General features: G+C 30.9%; 1 protein-coding gene and 1 long non-coding RNA gene across 2 annotated transcripts; both read left to right on the top strand.

Moving 5' to 3' along the window:
- The first annotated feature begins 5,978 nt into the window (after positions 1-5,978).
- LOC117922397 (putative F-box/LRR-repeat protein At5g41840) lies at positions 5,979-6,893 on the top strand. Its single transcript, XM_034840537.1, has one exon. It carries the CDS (start codon positions 5,979-5,981, stop codon positions 6,891-6,893), a length of 915 nt encoding a protein of 304 aa, XP_034696428.1.
- Positions 6,894-14,162: 7,269 nt separating this feature from the next.
- On the top strand, positions 14,163-15,489 carry LOC117921732. The gene is made up of 2 exons (XR_004652417.1): positions 14,163-14,932; positions 15,020-15,489. It is a non-coding gene; the product is annotated as an uncharacterized LOC117921732 (long non-coding RNA).
- The last annotated feature ends 1,793 nt before the right edge of the window (positions 15,490-17,282 follow it).

Raw genomic sequence — 17,282 nt, 5'->3', positions numbered from 1 at the left:
TGTGGTCAAGGCTTCTCTTGGTGGCTCCCTCCTTTGAGTCACCTACCCCCCCCTTAAAGAGCAATACGGGCCGTTTTCATTGTTTCATGAGCAGACATCAATATGTCTGAGGATGTATAATGGAATATAATTTTAATTATAAATTAAAATTCCAAGTCCCTCAGCCTTCCGCTGCACCACCTAAGTCAGGTGCTCGCACGCGATGCCCATCTGGTGCGCACGCGGTGCATGTTTGGCTCGCTTGCGGTGCGTGTCTGGCTCACCCGTGGTGCGCGCACTGTGCGCGTCTGGCTCGTTCGTGGTGCGCGCGCGATGCGTGTCTGGCTCACCCGCAGCCTCCTCACATGGCTCCTGGAGTTTGAACCACCAAACCTCCAAGATTTCCCTGCTTTCATCATAGGCTTTCATGGGTGCAAGGCCTACCCATGAGGCCTATTCCTCCATGGTTAAGTCAAGGGTCTAAGGGACTGACAGTAAGCCAGTACCAATATCATGGCATTCCACAAGGCTACATCTTTCTCACTCGTCTTGAAAAAAACCAAACAAGCATCATCGATTTTACCACATTTTGCTTACATATCAACCACAACAGTGACAAGAATCACATTTAGCTCTAAGCCGTTTAGACCCAGGTACAGATGAACTTCTCTCCCAAGTTACAGTGCCCCTAAGCCAGCACAAGCAAACAACACATTCACCAGTGTGATCTCATTATGTTTCACAGACTGCTTTTGTACAACAGTATAAATCAATTGCTTCTTCAAAAAATCCACGCTGCACATATCCAGTAATGATGGCATTCCAAGGAGGCGGCTTCTTACAAGAAACACCATCAAAGATTCTCCAAGCTTTCTCCACATCCCTGCACTTAGAATACATGTCTATGAGAGCAGTAACTAAGATTGCATTCAAAGGGATCTTGTTAACATCCATAAAAACCAAAAGGAACCTTCCAACTCCATAATTACAGAGAATTGAACAGGCAGACAGTAGACATACCATTGTTACCGCATTGAGTTGGACCTCATCAGTCGAAACAAGCATCCGGAAAACAAACTCAACATGTCCACAAAATCCCTTTCTTTCCCATACATATTTATCATTGCAGTCCAGCAAACCACATTCCTTCTCATTGGCATTTCTTCAAACAACTCCCGCACTCCCTCAACCTCCCCTCCATACACATACCTTGAAATGATTGAATTCCAAGAACCTCATCTTTAACCTCCATATCAACCCACAAATTCCGAGAAGAATCAAGATAAAAACACTTACAACACATCTCTATTAAAGAATCACACAAACAAATCAGATCCAAAACCCAATCTTAGAACATGGGTATGAATGTGTTCACTTTCAAGCACCGAACTAAGGGTAGAACAAGATTTTAGGACAAAAGGGTATGTAACATTACTCGGTTTAGCGCTGTTCCGAAGCATTCAGAGATAGAGAGCTAGGGAATTTTGTGGAAAGCCTTGGAGGTGCCGACTTTGATAAAGGAGTTCCAAGAGAAATCAGTGGGAAAAGGGGTTTGATCAAGGATGAAACGAGCATAATCGATTGAATTGAGGTCGATAAGCTATGAAATGCGGCGGGTTTGAATTGAGAGGCCATGGGTCACGATGGGTGACGGAGGTGGTGGTTCGGAGGAGGGAGGTAACGAAAGTTTTAAAAATAACCGCTTTTAACATCAACGGCTAGGAACGTTTGGCACATTCGAAATGGTGTCGTTTCATAGAAGTTGAATCTGATAGTAAGGAGGATTTTTTTGCCTTTTTTGCCTTTTTTTTTTTATATAAAAAAGACTTTAAATTTATGACTAAAAAGTTAAGTATTTCTTGGAAAATAGAAAAATATGATTTTTTTCTTCTTTAATTTTAGAAATTTAATAAGGAGAAATTTTTTTTATAATCCAATTATGCCATAATATATAGAAGAGAAAGAGTGTATAGAAACAAATTTAGTATTAAAAGGATACCAAAAAATAGTAAAATAAAATAAAAAAAATAAAAAAATCAGATATAAAACTATTTTTAATAATACGTTTACCAAAAAGTTATTATATTATTAAACTATTTATTCCATATATACATATTTTACTAAGATTATCAATTTCATAGCAAAATAAATATATAAGTTACATATTCAGTGTCATTAAAAAATTTTCAAAATACTATCAACCTTAATTTCTATTTTTTTTTTAGCTTTACCTTAAAAATAAAATTAAAGGAAAAATCATATTTGATTTCTATTTTTTTTTAATCTTTTAAATGAATCTTTTTAAAAGAATATCTAAAACTTATGGTCCATTTGACCATGTTTTTTGAAATTTGTTTTTGAAAACAGTTTTTTATTCTTTAACTTAAAAACGGTTTTTAAAAATAAGTTTTAAAAAATATGATTAAAGAGGTTCATATTTTCCTTTTATTTCTAAAAACAAATGAAAACAACTCTTGTTCTCTAAAAATTATTATCTATTTCACTTTATTTTTAAAAATTGTTTTCAAAGAACAACGGTCAAACAAAGTTAAAAAATTTAAAATAGTTTTCTGTTTTTAAAAATAGAAAATTGTTTTAAAATTGCACGAGAGAAAAAAACTCTTATATTTTGATGAAAATATACAAAAACAATTATTATAAAATGTTTATTTTTTAAAATACTTAGATAAAAATTAGTTTGATAATATTTTTGAAAATAATCCTTAAAAAATAATTTTAAAAATTATTCTTAAATATTTTTAACAACAAAATCTTATTTAAGAACTTGAATATAAAAGATAGGTGTAGACCCCAGTGGTGGTGAGGGCCCGGGAGAAGAGTTGATATTTTGATTTTCATTGCATTTTTTCTGAAGTGTGGGGGACCCCCTCTCTAGGCATAGATCCCGGCTGCATGGGACATGTAGCAGCAGGGGGGATGGCTTGCCATGCTTGCTGATGAGTGAACAGCAGGGCAAGTAGTGGCTTGCCAAGGAAGGAAAAGGAAAAGGAGAAAAAAAGGAGGGGGCGGGACGTCAGAGGAGGTGGAGGAATCCAGAGAGAAAGGGGGAGCTCGGAGGAGGAGAAAGGAGAGGTACGGTTACCATGATCCTCTGGATTCACTTTATACATGTAATCTCCTCATTTTTTTTTATATAGTTCCAGTAAATCACTTGATCATATGTTTAGTTTCATGATTCACGTTTGAGTTATGGGTTGGTTATTGCTATCTTTTTCATATTTTTGGGTTGTTTTGAGAGCAATGAAGCTCCGCTTTAGCATCCCCATCTGTCATGAAGGAGCCTTGCTCTGCCTTCATCGTTGTGAGACGTCTTCAGATTCAACCTCCTCCTCATGGCCATTACCATGCTCATCATCCACACCCCATTTCACCACCTTTTCTCTCTTCATTCTCGCTCTCTCTTCCTTTTGTTTTCTGTCTACACATGCATTCAGGTTGTTTTCTCCGTCAATGAGTTGTGACTCCAGCCGCCATTTTGGGGGGAATGAGGTGCATGGTCTTGCGTTTAGCGGCGAAGTCCGTCTTCTTCCCGCCTTCGCCGGCGACGTACCAAGTGAAGAAGCGCGACGATGACATGCTTATGGCGGTGTCCTCTTCGATGCCGATCCCACTTGCCGACGCTAGTTCGCTTGATGTTCTGCTTATCGATACCCAGCGTGGCAACAAGATCGTCGTTTTCTATCTAAGGAACCCTATGCTCGCCTCACTCCGCTGTACTCTCATGGCAATGGACTATGGAAAATGGCGAGAGAACCATATGAACCCTTATGGATTAAAGGAAGTGGGCACTGCAACTTGGAGATATATCATGGGTACATCCGCCATCTTTGCAGGTTCATCCAAGAAATGGAGAATATAACAACAGCAACTCGCCTAAAAAAAAGATCCGCGAAAGTCTTGGTCTGCACAAGAGATCTAATACCAGTACTGCAGGCTTCACTAAATGGTGCTGTAGAGTTAAACTATAGCGACCCAAATGCCCAGGTTGCTGGAAGCCCAGCTGCCCAAAAAGTTGGTTGGACCCATGTCCAACCTTGGGCCCATATCCAAATGTCCCCCACCTTGCATGGCCACCCTTGGCCCACGTCCCCAACGACCCCTACCCTTTTATTCTTATGTTTATTTATTTATTTATTCAAATTATTTATCTTTTATATCAAGGTGTAATTTTCCATTTTTTTTAACCTCCAAATTTAACTTTCAAAATCCTCATTTCCAAAGTTTAATTTCTCAATTTCTTTTTTTTTTAAAAAAAAAAAATCTGATTTTCAAGGTTTCCAATAATTTTCAAAATCTCAATTTCCAAAGTTAGTTTTCAAAATTCAAAATTTTAATTTAATCTCCAAAGCTCTAATTTTTAGGCTTAATTTCCAAAACTTTATTTATTTATTTATTTATTTATTTTTTTTTAAAAGAATTAATTAATTTTCAAATAATCTCCAAAACTCTAATTTTTGAAATTCTAATTTCCTTCAAATTTAATTTTCAAAATTCTAATTCATTTCAAATACAAATTTCAATTCCAATTTTCACATTCATTTATTTAATTATTATTTTCGTTATCATTATTATTATTCCATTTATTTATTTTAAAATTTCCAATCTCTAAACAATTTTTCAAAATTCCGTCTTCCAAATTTAATTTTTACTCTCAAAATTTCCACTGTCTTTAATGTTTGTTAATTATTATTACTATCATGTATTTATTTATCTTCTTTTAAAAATCTCAGTTATTTAAAGTCTAATCCTTCAAAAATCCTATGTTTTAATTTAATTTTTCAATCCTAAAAATTCTACAATCCGTTTAAAGTTTAATCCTTCAAAAATCTCATATTTTAATTTAATTTCTCAATCCTAAAAATTCTACAATTCGTTTAAATCTTATTTTTATAAATTAAAATTATTATCCTATATTTATCTGTTTAAAGTCTAATTCTTCAAAAATCCTATGTTTTAATTTAATTTTTCAATCCTAAAAATTCTACAATCCTTCAATAATCCCATGTTTTAATTTAATTTTTCAGTCCTAAAAATTCTACCATTCGTTTAAATCTTATTTTTATCAATTAGAATTATTATCTCATATTTATTTAGAGTCTAATCCTTAAAAAATCTCATGTTTTAATTTAATTTTTCAATTCTAAAAATTTTACAATTCGTTTAAAATCTTATTTTCATCAATTATAATTCTTATCTCATATTTATCTATTTAAAGTCTAATCCTTCAAAAATCCCATGTTTTAATTTAATTTTTCAATCCTAAAAATTCTACAATTCGTTTAAAATCTTATTTTCATCAATTAGAATTCTTATCCCATATTTATCTATATGGGATATAGAATCGCACATTATTAAAGTAACTTTCCAATTCAGGGATTAGATCAAATAGCTGTAATATTTTCGGGTTATAAAATCGCACATTATTTGGAAGGTAGGAGATAATTAAGGTAGGGTAGGTATACAACTGAGATTGATTTCCTATTCTTTTTCTTTTTGTAATTTCTATTTTTCATCCCAACTGCACTTAGGAAAGGGAGTTAACATTGTACGGCTGTTTTCTATCTAAGGAATGCTCGCCTCACTCCGTTGTACTCTCATGGCAATGGACTATGGAAAATCACTAAAACTTGAGGTCGAGTTTTTTTCAAATCAAGGGGAATTGATGAGGATGAATCTTCAAGATATATATCAAGAAAGGGAATTTGTATTAGTTGTAATTAAAGTAGGATTAATATTACTTGAAATTAAATTATGATTAATATTTGTTGGAGTATAATTAGGATTAACTAGTTGAGTTATAATATAATTAGAATTAGAATCATAATAAGTTATTAGAATCCTAGTAGACTTTGGATTTCTTAAAGAAGCCTATAAATAGGCTAATCAATGTAAATCAAAGGAATGAATTTGATGAATAATATATAGATTTTTTATATATTATTACCTGCAGAGGAGACAATCTTCCATGAGTTTCAGCAATGGCGGAGGAGCAAATTGATCGAATATCGCAAATGCCCGATGACATATTGAGAAGTATCTTGAGTTTACTTCCCACCAGGGACCTTGCTCGAACCAATTTGGTGTCAAAGGCATGGCGAAAGCTATTTGCTTTTTCCTCTCTCCCAGTTTTGATGTTCCAGTCTCCGGATTTTCTCGCTGCACCTCGCAAAGACACTGATGTCTCCTCCTTTATCAATGCCATCGATTCCTACCTAAAACTCCGTCAGAAAGACGCAAGTCTTGAGAAACTCCGGCTCCATGTGCATCTCAATGACGTCAAATCGCTGTTAGACTCGTGGATCGACGCGGCACTTGAGAGGAAGGTGAAGGAGCTGGATCTATATATACTACCCAGGGGAAGGGAGAGAAGAAATCCTTATAGCTTGCCGGCTAAAATTTTTGCTGCCACAACAATTACTGTTCTCAGTTTACAGCGTGTCATAATGGAAATCTATGGTGATATAGATCTTCCGGCGCTACGAAAGTTGTATTTAGGAGAAATCCAGTGTGATGAACAACCAATTCAGAAACTGATATCAAGTTGCCCTTTGATCGATTGTTTGCGCATCGAATCTTGCCACGGGTTGCAAAAGCTTCATGTTTCGGGGCTTGCTAATCTACGTAGGCTGGAAGTACGTCGGTGTTATGAATTGAAGAGGATTGAAATCAATGCGCCAAGCCTTCAATATCTCAGGTATCAACAAGGAAGATGCCCGTGTGACGTTGTCTTGAGGGCCTCTGAATTTCTCAGAGAGTTAACATTTTGGGACTCAACCATAACAGAGGATTTGTTCCAAAATCTTGTCTCTGGACTTCCGAGTCTTGAGGGATTGGGGATAAGGTGCACTCAATTGCAAAGGATTGAGATTTCGCATCATCAGCTAAGCGACTAGACCTTAAGGTAACTGAAAAGCAGAGGAAGGCGAAACTTAAGATTGATACCCCAAATCTCCAGTCATTCAAGTATGATGGCCATAGAATGCCTTTAGCCTCTCTCATATCATCTATGAACACTTCATCTCTACAGGAAGCTCAGATTCATTTTCTCGGCTCTGATAATTATAGCCATCTCTTCATCCCTCAATTGAAAGAATTTTTTGAAAAATTGAAGCATTGTCAAGTTATAAAACTACTCATAAAATCCAAACGGGTAAATTTCCCTTCATCTCATCTCTCTCTCTTTTCTGTCAAAAATGTTTGTTATGAATCACTGCTTATTTCGGTTTGCTTGATTGAAGGAGCTCATTCTTCCCAGAAAGCTGAGGCCAATTTTATCTCCCCCTGTTTATGATATCAAGCATCTAAACATAATAGTAAAATACCGCTGTAGAAACCAGTACATCATAGATCGCTTGCTTTGGATGTGTCACCCTCAAACTTTATCCATTTCATCAGGGACCAACCCCAAGTTTGTAAAGGTAATAACTTTTCTTCCTTAATGTTAATTTAAGTTTGGCTTTATTTGAATTAATTCATGTAGGAAGTTAAATAATCTTTTTAAGGGTTGTGAAAATTATATCATTAGAAACTTTTATTTAGCTTAAGACAGAGCTTTTGATTTCTTAGAAATCGATCCAAACAAGGGCCTTAGTCTAACTATGATGTTAAAATGTGATTACAATGTAGATCTTGTATAACAAGTTCAACAACAAAGAAGAGCACCCCAAGTGTTGCACATCTTGTCCCATCAAATGTTGGAGGCATTATTTGGAAGATGTTCAAATTGATGGTGATGAAAGCAGATTGGAAATTGACAAATTATTGCGATGCCAAAGCATCTATGTATACGAATAGTGATGTTAGGTTTATATTAAAATGGAGATCTCAACTACTATAGAATATTAGACTACTTTACGCTCTTTATACAAATTGATGGGATTTGCATATGACTTGATATGTGGACAGCTCCTTGTGTATGTCCCTGTCATAAGGTTTATAAGCCTTCAAAATGCATGTGGAGGTTAAATTTTTTTACTTTCCATACTTTGTGGGAGCATTAGTTGCAGTCTTTGGCATGTCCTCTTTGATAAAATTTCACCTATCCCCGTATATGGTTGTGCAGAATGCCTCAATACCTGACCATGCTTCAACACTGATTTCTTATTCTTCATTTGGTTTTTGGTTCCTTATAAATCATTTAGTGGTCAAGATTCATCCAAAATTTTTATAATAATAAAAATGCAAATAATTTAAAGTAACATAATATAATTTTTTTTAACTTATAAAATAATAAGATATATAAATTCTAATATATATGAATTAAATAACTTTGAACAAATAACTTCACATTTAAATATTATAAATATTTTATTTAATAAAATGTTAAAATATTAATGCATCTATATCTTAATATGATAATATTCAAAATACAAAAATAAATAAATATTATTAATTTTTAATTTCTTTACATATTTAAAATTTTTTATAAATGTTTTAAATTATAATAATATATAAATTATATATTTATGACATCATCGATCTAACCAATAAACTATAAAATGATAACTTTTCCAGTTCATTGATTTGATTGGTCCGATTATGAAAACATTAAAATAATAAATCAAATACTAGAGTAAAAAAAAAAATTATTGTGATATAGACTATCACACAAAGACCACATTAAAGATATGATTATCATATTCAGATGAGAAAATATATAATTATTATATTGACTAATTGATTAATCAAGAAAGAGGACTATAATACTTTAATTTATTATATAGTTAATAAATCAAATATGACAGTAAAGAAAAAAATTATTGTGTTACAGACTAACACACAAAGACCATATGAGAGATACGATTATCATATTCAGATAAAAAAAATACGATTATCATATTCATCAAAATATAAGAGTTTGTTTTTTCGTGTTATTTAAAAACAGTTTTTTATTTTTAAAAATAGAAAATAATTTTTAAAAATTTTTAACTTTGTTTGATCGTTGTTCTCTGAAAATAATTTTTAAAAATAAAGTAAAATAGATAATAATTTTTAAAGAACAAGCAAGAGTTGTTTTCATATATTTTTATAAATAAAAGGAAAACATGAACCCGTTTAATCATATTTTTTAAAACTTATTTATAAAAACAGTTTTTTAAGTTAAAGAATAAAAAACTGTTTTCAAAAAACATGGTCAAATGGACCATAGGTTTTAGATATTCTTTTTAAAAGATTCATTTAAGAGATTAAAAAAAAAAAACAAACATCAAATATGATTTTTCCTTTAATTTTATTTTTAAGGTAAAGCTAAAAAAATAGAAATTAAGGTTGATAGTATTTTGAAAATTTTTTAATGACACTATAAATGTAACTTATTTATTTCTTTTGCTATGAAATTGATAATCTTAGTAGAAAATAAATATATGGAATAAATAGTTTAATAATATAATAACTTTTTGGTAAACGTATTATTAAAAATAGTTTTATATCACTTTCACGTGAATTTTTTTATTTTTTATTTTTTTGCTATTTTTTGGTATCCTTTTAATATTAAATTTGTTTCTACACACTCTTTCTCTTCTATATATTATGGCATAATTGGATTATAAAAAAATTTCTCCTTATTAAATTTCTAAAATTAAAGAAAAAAATTTATATTTTTCTATTTTCCAAGAAATACTTAGCTTTTTAGTCATAAATTAAAAGTCTTTTTCTTAAAAAGGTTTTTTTTTATAAAAAAAAAAAAAAAAAAAAAAAAAAAAAAAAAAAAGATCCTCCCTACTGTCACATTCCACTTCTGTGAAACGACACCGTTTCGAATGTGCCAAACGTTCCCTGCCAGTTGATGTTAAAAGCGGTTATTTTTTAAACTTCCGTTACCTCCCTCCTTTGAACCACTACCTCCGTCACCCATCGTCATCCATGGCCTCTCAATTCAAACCCGCCGCATTTCATAGCTTATCGACTTCAATTCAATCGATTATGCTTGTTTCATCCTTGATCAAACCCCTTCTTCCACTGATTTCTCTTGGAACTCCTTTATCAGAGCCGGCACCCTCCAAGGCTCTCCACAAAATTCCTTGGCTCTCTATCTCTGAATGATTAACCAAGTAATGTTACATACCCTTTTGTCCTATAAAATCTTGTTCCACCCTTAGTTCAGTGTTTGAAGGCGAACACATTCATAGCCATGTTCTAAGATTGGGTTTTGGATCTGATTTGTTTGTGTGATTCTTTAATATAGATGTGTTGTAAGTGTTTTTGTCTTGATTCTTCTCGTAATTTGTGGGTTGATATGGAGGTTAGAGATGAGGTTTCTTGGAATTCGATCATTTCAGGGTATGTGCCCTGAGGGAAGGTTGAGGAGCGCGGGAGTTGTTTGAAGAAATGCCAATGAGAAGGAATGTAGTTTGCCGGACTGCAATGATAAATGTGTATGGGAAAGAAAGGGATTTTGTGGAGATGTAGAGTTTGTTTTCGGGATGCTTGTTTCAGCTGATGAGGTCCAGCTCAATGCGGCAACAATGGTGTGTCTACTGTCTGCCTATTCAACTCTCTATAATTATGGAGTTGGAAGGTTCCTTTTGGTTTTTATCGATGTTAATAAGATCCCTTTGAATGCAATCTTGGTTACTGCTCTCATAGACATGTATTCTAAGTGCAGGGATGTGGAGAAAGCTTGGAGAATCTTTGATGGTGTTTCTTGTAAGAAGTTGCCTCCTTGGAATGCCATCATTACTTGAGAGTTTCTTTGTATGATATAGTCTAGGATGTAAAGCCTATTTTTCACTTTCAACTGTCATTTAGTGATCGGGTCTCGGTTAAAGAATTACTGGATCTGTAAGGGATATATCTCAAGATATTAGTAGGGAAGACATTTGAGAGAGCTGATTTGGTTGCTTCCACAGCCAATGCCCATGTAGAAGTAACCAAGGAGTTTTGGCAACCCGCTCTCATGTATCATATTAAGAATGTTATTGCATTCAACGACACCAGGGAAAGGTTTATTGTGATTTAGTGGTTGCATTTCACTGGGAAGTTTTCAGCTTTGAGCTGATATCTCTGTTGAACAGATTAGGAGCTGTGTGTGTCAAGAGGTTATATCTTGTTTCTCTCTTCACTTTGGGGAAAGGGGTTTTGGGTAAGGGTTAAAAGCAACTTGGTTGGGTTTCTGCTGTAACATTTTCTGGTGGCCCATCTCTACATTTAGCTTGTGATGTTGTGAGTATTCTGATAAAAATTGTGACGTGTTATGATCTTGGAGAGAGCCCATAAATTGTAGTTGGAAGTGATGATGGTTCACTCATTTTGGTGTCCCTTCTTTTATTGAATATCAATAATAATTTGTTATCACTAATAAGTTGTTATTGCTAATAATATTTCAGGTTTATTTGTGAGTGATTCTTGTTAAACCCTTACTTAGTATTCAGATATAAATATAAATATAAAGAATATTTTAATAATATTTTTGATAATATGTTATATTGAAAGAAAAGGGATTTTTAAAATTGATCACCTTAGGAGTTATTGTTTAGGAATTATATAAAAAAAATTTATTATTTTTTTTAAATTAAAAAAAATATTTTTAAAAGTAAATTTCAAAGTTTACAAATGCATAATTTCAGTATAAAAAAAAAAAACAAACAAACTTGCTAGTCTTCCCAAAATCACTTCTAAAGCCCTTGTCATCCCTTGTGTTTATGAAGTAGGATCATAATGACCAATTAAAAGTAAAATGAGATTTAAAACAGCAACAGGCCATAGACTCAAGGTAAGATGGTCACACCTCTCTACTATACTTCCATTGGTGTTAAGATTGATAAAAAATGAATTATATATGTTATTTCAACAAACAATATATATATACACTTCCGTTAATATATTTTCATATTTAATATAAAAGATGAAGAAATAAATATTATTATTATTTGTAAAAATTATTTTAAATTTTAATGAAATAGAAATTATATATTTATGATATCATCGATACGATAGTTGAATTGATATCTTTTCCAGTTCAATAATCGATCCAATTTTTTAAACATTATAAATAACTATAATATTTTAAATTTTTAAATAAAATTTAATTTATTTAAAAATGGACATTATATAATAGCATTAACAATAAAAACACAAATCTCATATAGTAAAATTGTAAAATTATTAAAAGGTGGGTGATAATTATTAATAGTAATACAAAAAATAAATAATATAATTGGAGTTTCTATGCCTAATTTGATTTCCCTTTTTCCTTTTTTTTTTTTCTTTTTATCTAAAACTGCTAATGAAATTAGGGAAAGAGGAGGTCATGATTAAATTTAAAAAAAAATTAATTTAATATCTTACTTCTCTTATTTTAACTTTTTATATAAAAATTAAATAATTTAAAAATATAAAAAATTAATTAATTTTAATTACATTTGTTTATTGTTACTATTTTGATCATAAAATTAAAAATGAAAAAAAAAATATTTCTTAATTTTTTTTTCTTTCCTTGAACCAAACTTACTATTAAAAATTATAAAATTGTAAAATTATTACTTTATATAGACTTAGAATTTTTTTTATTTTGTATAAATTCAAATTTTGTTTGAAAAAATTCTCAAAAACAATTTTTTAAAAACATAAAAACAATTCTAAATTATTTTCAAAAACGAAATTCTGTTTAGAAATTCAAATATAAAAATGAAAGCTTTTTTTATTTGGCGTGTAATCTATGTATAAAAAATAATTTTTTATTTTAAAAAATACTTACCATACCAAGTACCAACTTTAGAATTTTGACAAAATTATTTTAGTAAATTACTAATTTTGATTTGATGTTTTTAAAGGGGAAAGAGTAACCGTGAATATGCTAAAAAGGGAAGTGGATCTTAAAACACATTTGTACTTGATTATTAAAATTATTATTATTTTTAGAACAAGAATGATAACATGTTAAAATATTAATAAGGAATCATCATGTTTTAAATTTTCAAATAAATTTCAATTTATTTTAGCTAAAAAAAGATTCCTCCCAAAATTTTTGTAATAATAAACATGCAAATAATTTAAAGTAACATAATATATTTTTACTTTTAAACTTATAAAATAATATATATATATATATATATATAACTTTCAACAAATAACTTCACATTTAAATATTATATATATTTTATTTAATAAAATGTGTAAATATTAATGTATCTATATCTTAATATGATAATATTAAAAATACAAAAAAAAATATTATTAATTTTTAATTTCTTTACATACTTAAAACTTTTTATAAATGTTTTAAATTATAATAATATATAAATTATATATTTATAACATCATCATTCAACAATCAATATAACCAATAAACCATAAAATGATAATTTTTTCGGTTCATTGATTGGTTCAATTATGAAAACATTAAAATAATAAATCAAATAGTATAGTAAGAAAAAAAATTATTGTGATATAGACTATCACACAAAGACCACATTAAAGATACAGTTATCATATTCAGATGGGAAAAGATATAATTATCATATTCACTAATTGATTAATATAAAAAAATGACTATAATACTTTAATTTATCATATAGTTAATAAATCAAATATTACCATAAATAAAAAAATTATTGTGTTATAAACTATCACACAAAGACCATATGAGAGATACGACAATAAAAAATAATACAATTATCATATTCACTAATTGATTAATCAATAAAAAGGATATAATACTTTAATTTATTATATATAACTATATAATAAATTATCTTTTATATTTAAATTCTAAAATAAGATTTTTTTTATCTACTGAATCTAAAAATCAAAAGGGCCACACTCACTTCTCTCACTCGGGCATCAAGAAGCTATTTTCTGAAGATGCCCTCCAGACGACAGAATCCCTAAAAAAAGGCCCTACTTTCCTCTTCCATTCTCAATCCTCGCAGGTTCTAATTTTATTTTTTAGTTTTTGCAACCCCGTTTGATTCCCAAGAAAATCCATCCCCCATTCGATTTCCGGGAAAATTCATTCTCGTTTGATTTCCAAGAAAATCCATGCAAAACCCCCAAGGAAAATCAGAAAGATTGCTTCTTTTTTTTTTTTGCTTCCTGTGTTTTCTGGATCTGTTCTAGGGGTCGCTTTGCTTTTGTGCCATTGGATTTAAATTTCACGAACCCTAAATCCACGATTTTTGAGCCAGGCTGAAAAACACAACCTTTGCCTGCAAATCATGATCAGATTTTGTATCCTGTGCGCGGGCTAGACTGGTAGGAAATATGGAAATTTCCCGAAAACAAACCGAAAATTAGCCTATAAATTGCAGTGCCCGGCGACTTTTTGAAGATTTCGCCGATTTTTCGCCTGCAGCCATTTTTCGGCGATTTTTCCGCCGATTTTAATCGAAATTTGGCGAAATTTCTCCCATCGACATTTCGCCCCCCTCTTTCGTATCGCCGGACACCGAAACCCGAAATTTCGGCCAAAAAAATGGAAACTTTCATCCTTGCTTAACAAAGTACAAAAAGGGTCTTATAAACCCATTGTGAAAAGGTTATGTCAATTGTCAAGCTGTCATTACTAGGTGGGTAAAGGTAGCTTTCTTTCTTTATTTCTTTCTTTACTTTGTAGTGGGTAAAGGTTGCTATCCGCCATTACCTCGTTTAGTGGTTGCAACAGCAGATGTGGACATCCCCTGTTTCTTGGTTGCTGTGCTTTGAACAGCAGACGACTTCAAGCTGCATGAGAAACCCTCTCGTTTTGCCCTCCTCTCCTCCTATAAATAGAGGAGGGAGAGTAACTTCAATATTCCACCCAACTACAATTCAGAAATTAAAGAAGAAAAATGCCGAGGGTTGTGCTTCTTGCATCAGCTCATTTGCAGTGTGAAGGGTGCGAGAGGCAAGCGACTGTAACACTAGTCCCCGGACATGGACGCCCACTGAAGGCAGATGATTGTACAAATGTGTCACTGATGGTTTTTGATTGCAATGGAATCTTCCCGATGTTACGGTAATGATATATCAATAATCATTTTATGCTTCATTATTCATTTGAGCTCACTGTTATGGTTTTTCTGACTTCCGTTTTTTTCTTCAGAAATCTGGCAGAAGTATTGCCCTCAATCTTGTTGAGGGACAATACAATGCTGTCGTTGATGGGGAGTACATTGAAATCAACGAGCTGAAAACTAAGTTTGAACCCTATAACGGGTGACAGGATGCTTGGTTTTTTTGTTTAGGCGTTTCCGTTGGTTTAGGTTGTTTTTGTTTCTCCTTTTATATGTTTTTCTTTCTGTTTACTTCCCATTTCGGCTCCATTTGTAATCCCTTCAGCATCATCAATATCAAAAGTTTGGTTTCTTACAACAGTTTTTATATAATCAGTATGAAACGTTTGGTTTGGGTATAGCAGAAGCTCGAGACTCAGCAAGAGAGCCCTAGTGGAAACGCCTAAACAAAAAACCAAGCATATTGTTTCTCCTTTTATGTTTTTCTTTCTGTTTACTTCCCATTTCGGCTCCATTTGTAATCCATTAGTATCATCAATATCAAAAGTTTGGTTTCTTACAACAGTTTTTACATAATCAGTATGAAACGTTTGGTTTGGGTATAGCAGAAGCTCAAGACTCCGATGCAACAGAGCTACAGTGGACTGTAAAATAAAAACCAAAATGGTAACCCACTAAAAAAATATAAATTTAATTTTAAATGTTTTAAAAAATAAAAATAATGATAACTAATATAATCACCAATCACCCTCATCTGTTGTGTGGGCAAACCAACAATATATAGATATTTTATTCCTGGTATTCCGATGTGGGATCAACCAGAGAGAGAATAAAATACAACATGGGTATTCAATCCCATAACCTTAAGGTTAAACTGTCATGATACCACTATTATGTTATTTATTTCTTATGCAAACATTTCCATGTTAGCTAAAAAAAACTCCTCCCAAAATTTTTATAACAATAAAAATGCAAATAATTTAAAGTAAAATAATATAATTTTTTTTTAACTTATAAAATAATAAGATATATAACTTTTAAATATATATATATGAATTAAATAACTTTCAACAAATAACTTCACATTTGAATATTATATATATATATATATATATATATATATATATATATATATATTATTTAATAAAATGTTAAAATATTAATGTATCTATATCTTAATATGATAATATTAAAAATACAAAAAAAATATTATTAATTTTTAATTTCTTTACGTACTTAAAATATTTAATAAATGTTTTAAATTATAATAATATATAAATTATATATTTATGATGACATCATCGATTCAACCATTGATCTAACCAATAAACCATAAAATGATAATTTTTTCGATTTAGTGACTTGTTTGATTATAAAAATATTAAAATAATAAATCAAACACTATAGTAAGGAAAAAAATATATATTGTGATATAGACTATCACATAAAAACCACATGAGAGATACGATATTCGAATGGGAAAAGATACAATTATCATATTCATTAACCAATTAATCAAAAATAGGACTATAATACTTTAATTTATTATATAGTTAATAAATCAAATATTCCAATAAAGAAAAAAAATTATTGTGACTATTACACAAAAATCATATGAGAGATACGATTATCATATTTGAATGAAAAAAAAAATACAATTATCATATTCATTAACTAATTAATCAAGAAAGAGGACTATAATACTTTAATTTATTATATATAACTATATAATAAACTATCTTTTATATTTAACTTCTAAAATAGGATTTTGATGTTAAAAGCATTTAAGAATAATTTTAAATTTTATTTGTTTAAGAATTATTTTCAAAAATATTATCAAACTAATTTTTATATAAGTATTTTTTTAAAATAAAAATATGATAGTTATTACTTTTGCATATTTTGGTAAGAAAAAAAAAAGGCATATCCTTAACATCACATTCGACTTCTATGAAACGATATTGTTTCAAAGCTACAAAACGTTTCATCCAGTTCATACTAAAAGCTATTATTTTTCAAATGTCTGTTACCTCTCTCACCCAAATCCTCATCCATGGCCTCTCACTTCAAACCCGCCTTATGTCCTAGCTGATTGGCTTCAATTCAATTGATTATACTCGTTTCATCCTTAATCAAACCCTTTCTTCTTGATCAGAGCTTACACCCTCCACGACTCTCCACAACATTCCCTGTTTCTCTATCTCTAAATGCTTTAGAACAGTGCTAAACCAAGTAATTTCACATATCCACTTGTCCTAAAAGCTTGTTCCACCCTTGGTTGGGTGCTTGATGATGAACAAATTCAGTCCCTTCTACCCCTTCTATGGATAACAGTCTCAGCTTTATGGGGCT

This window comes from Vitis riparia, chromosome 9 (genome assembly GCF_004353265.1).
Source record: "Vitis riparia cultivar Riparia Gloire de Montpellier isolate 1030 chromosome 9, EGFV_Vit.rip_1.0, whole genome shotgun sequence".
NCBI lineage: Eukaryota > Viridiplantae > Streptophyta > Magnoliopsida > Vitales > Vitaceae > Vitis > Vitis riparia.
This window is presented reverse-complemented; position numbering and strand designations above follow the sequence as displayed.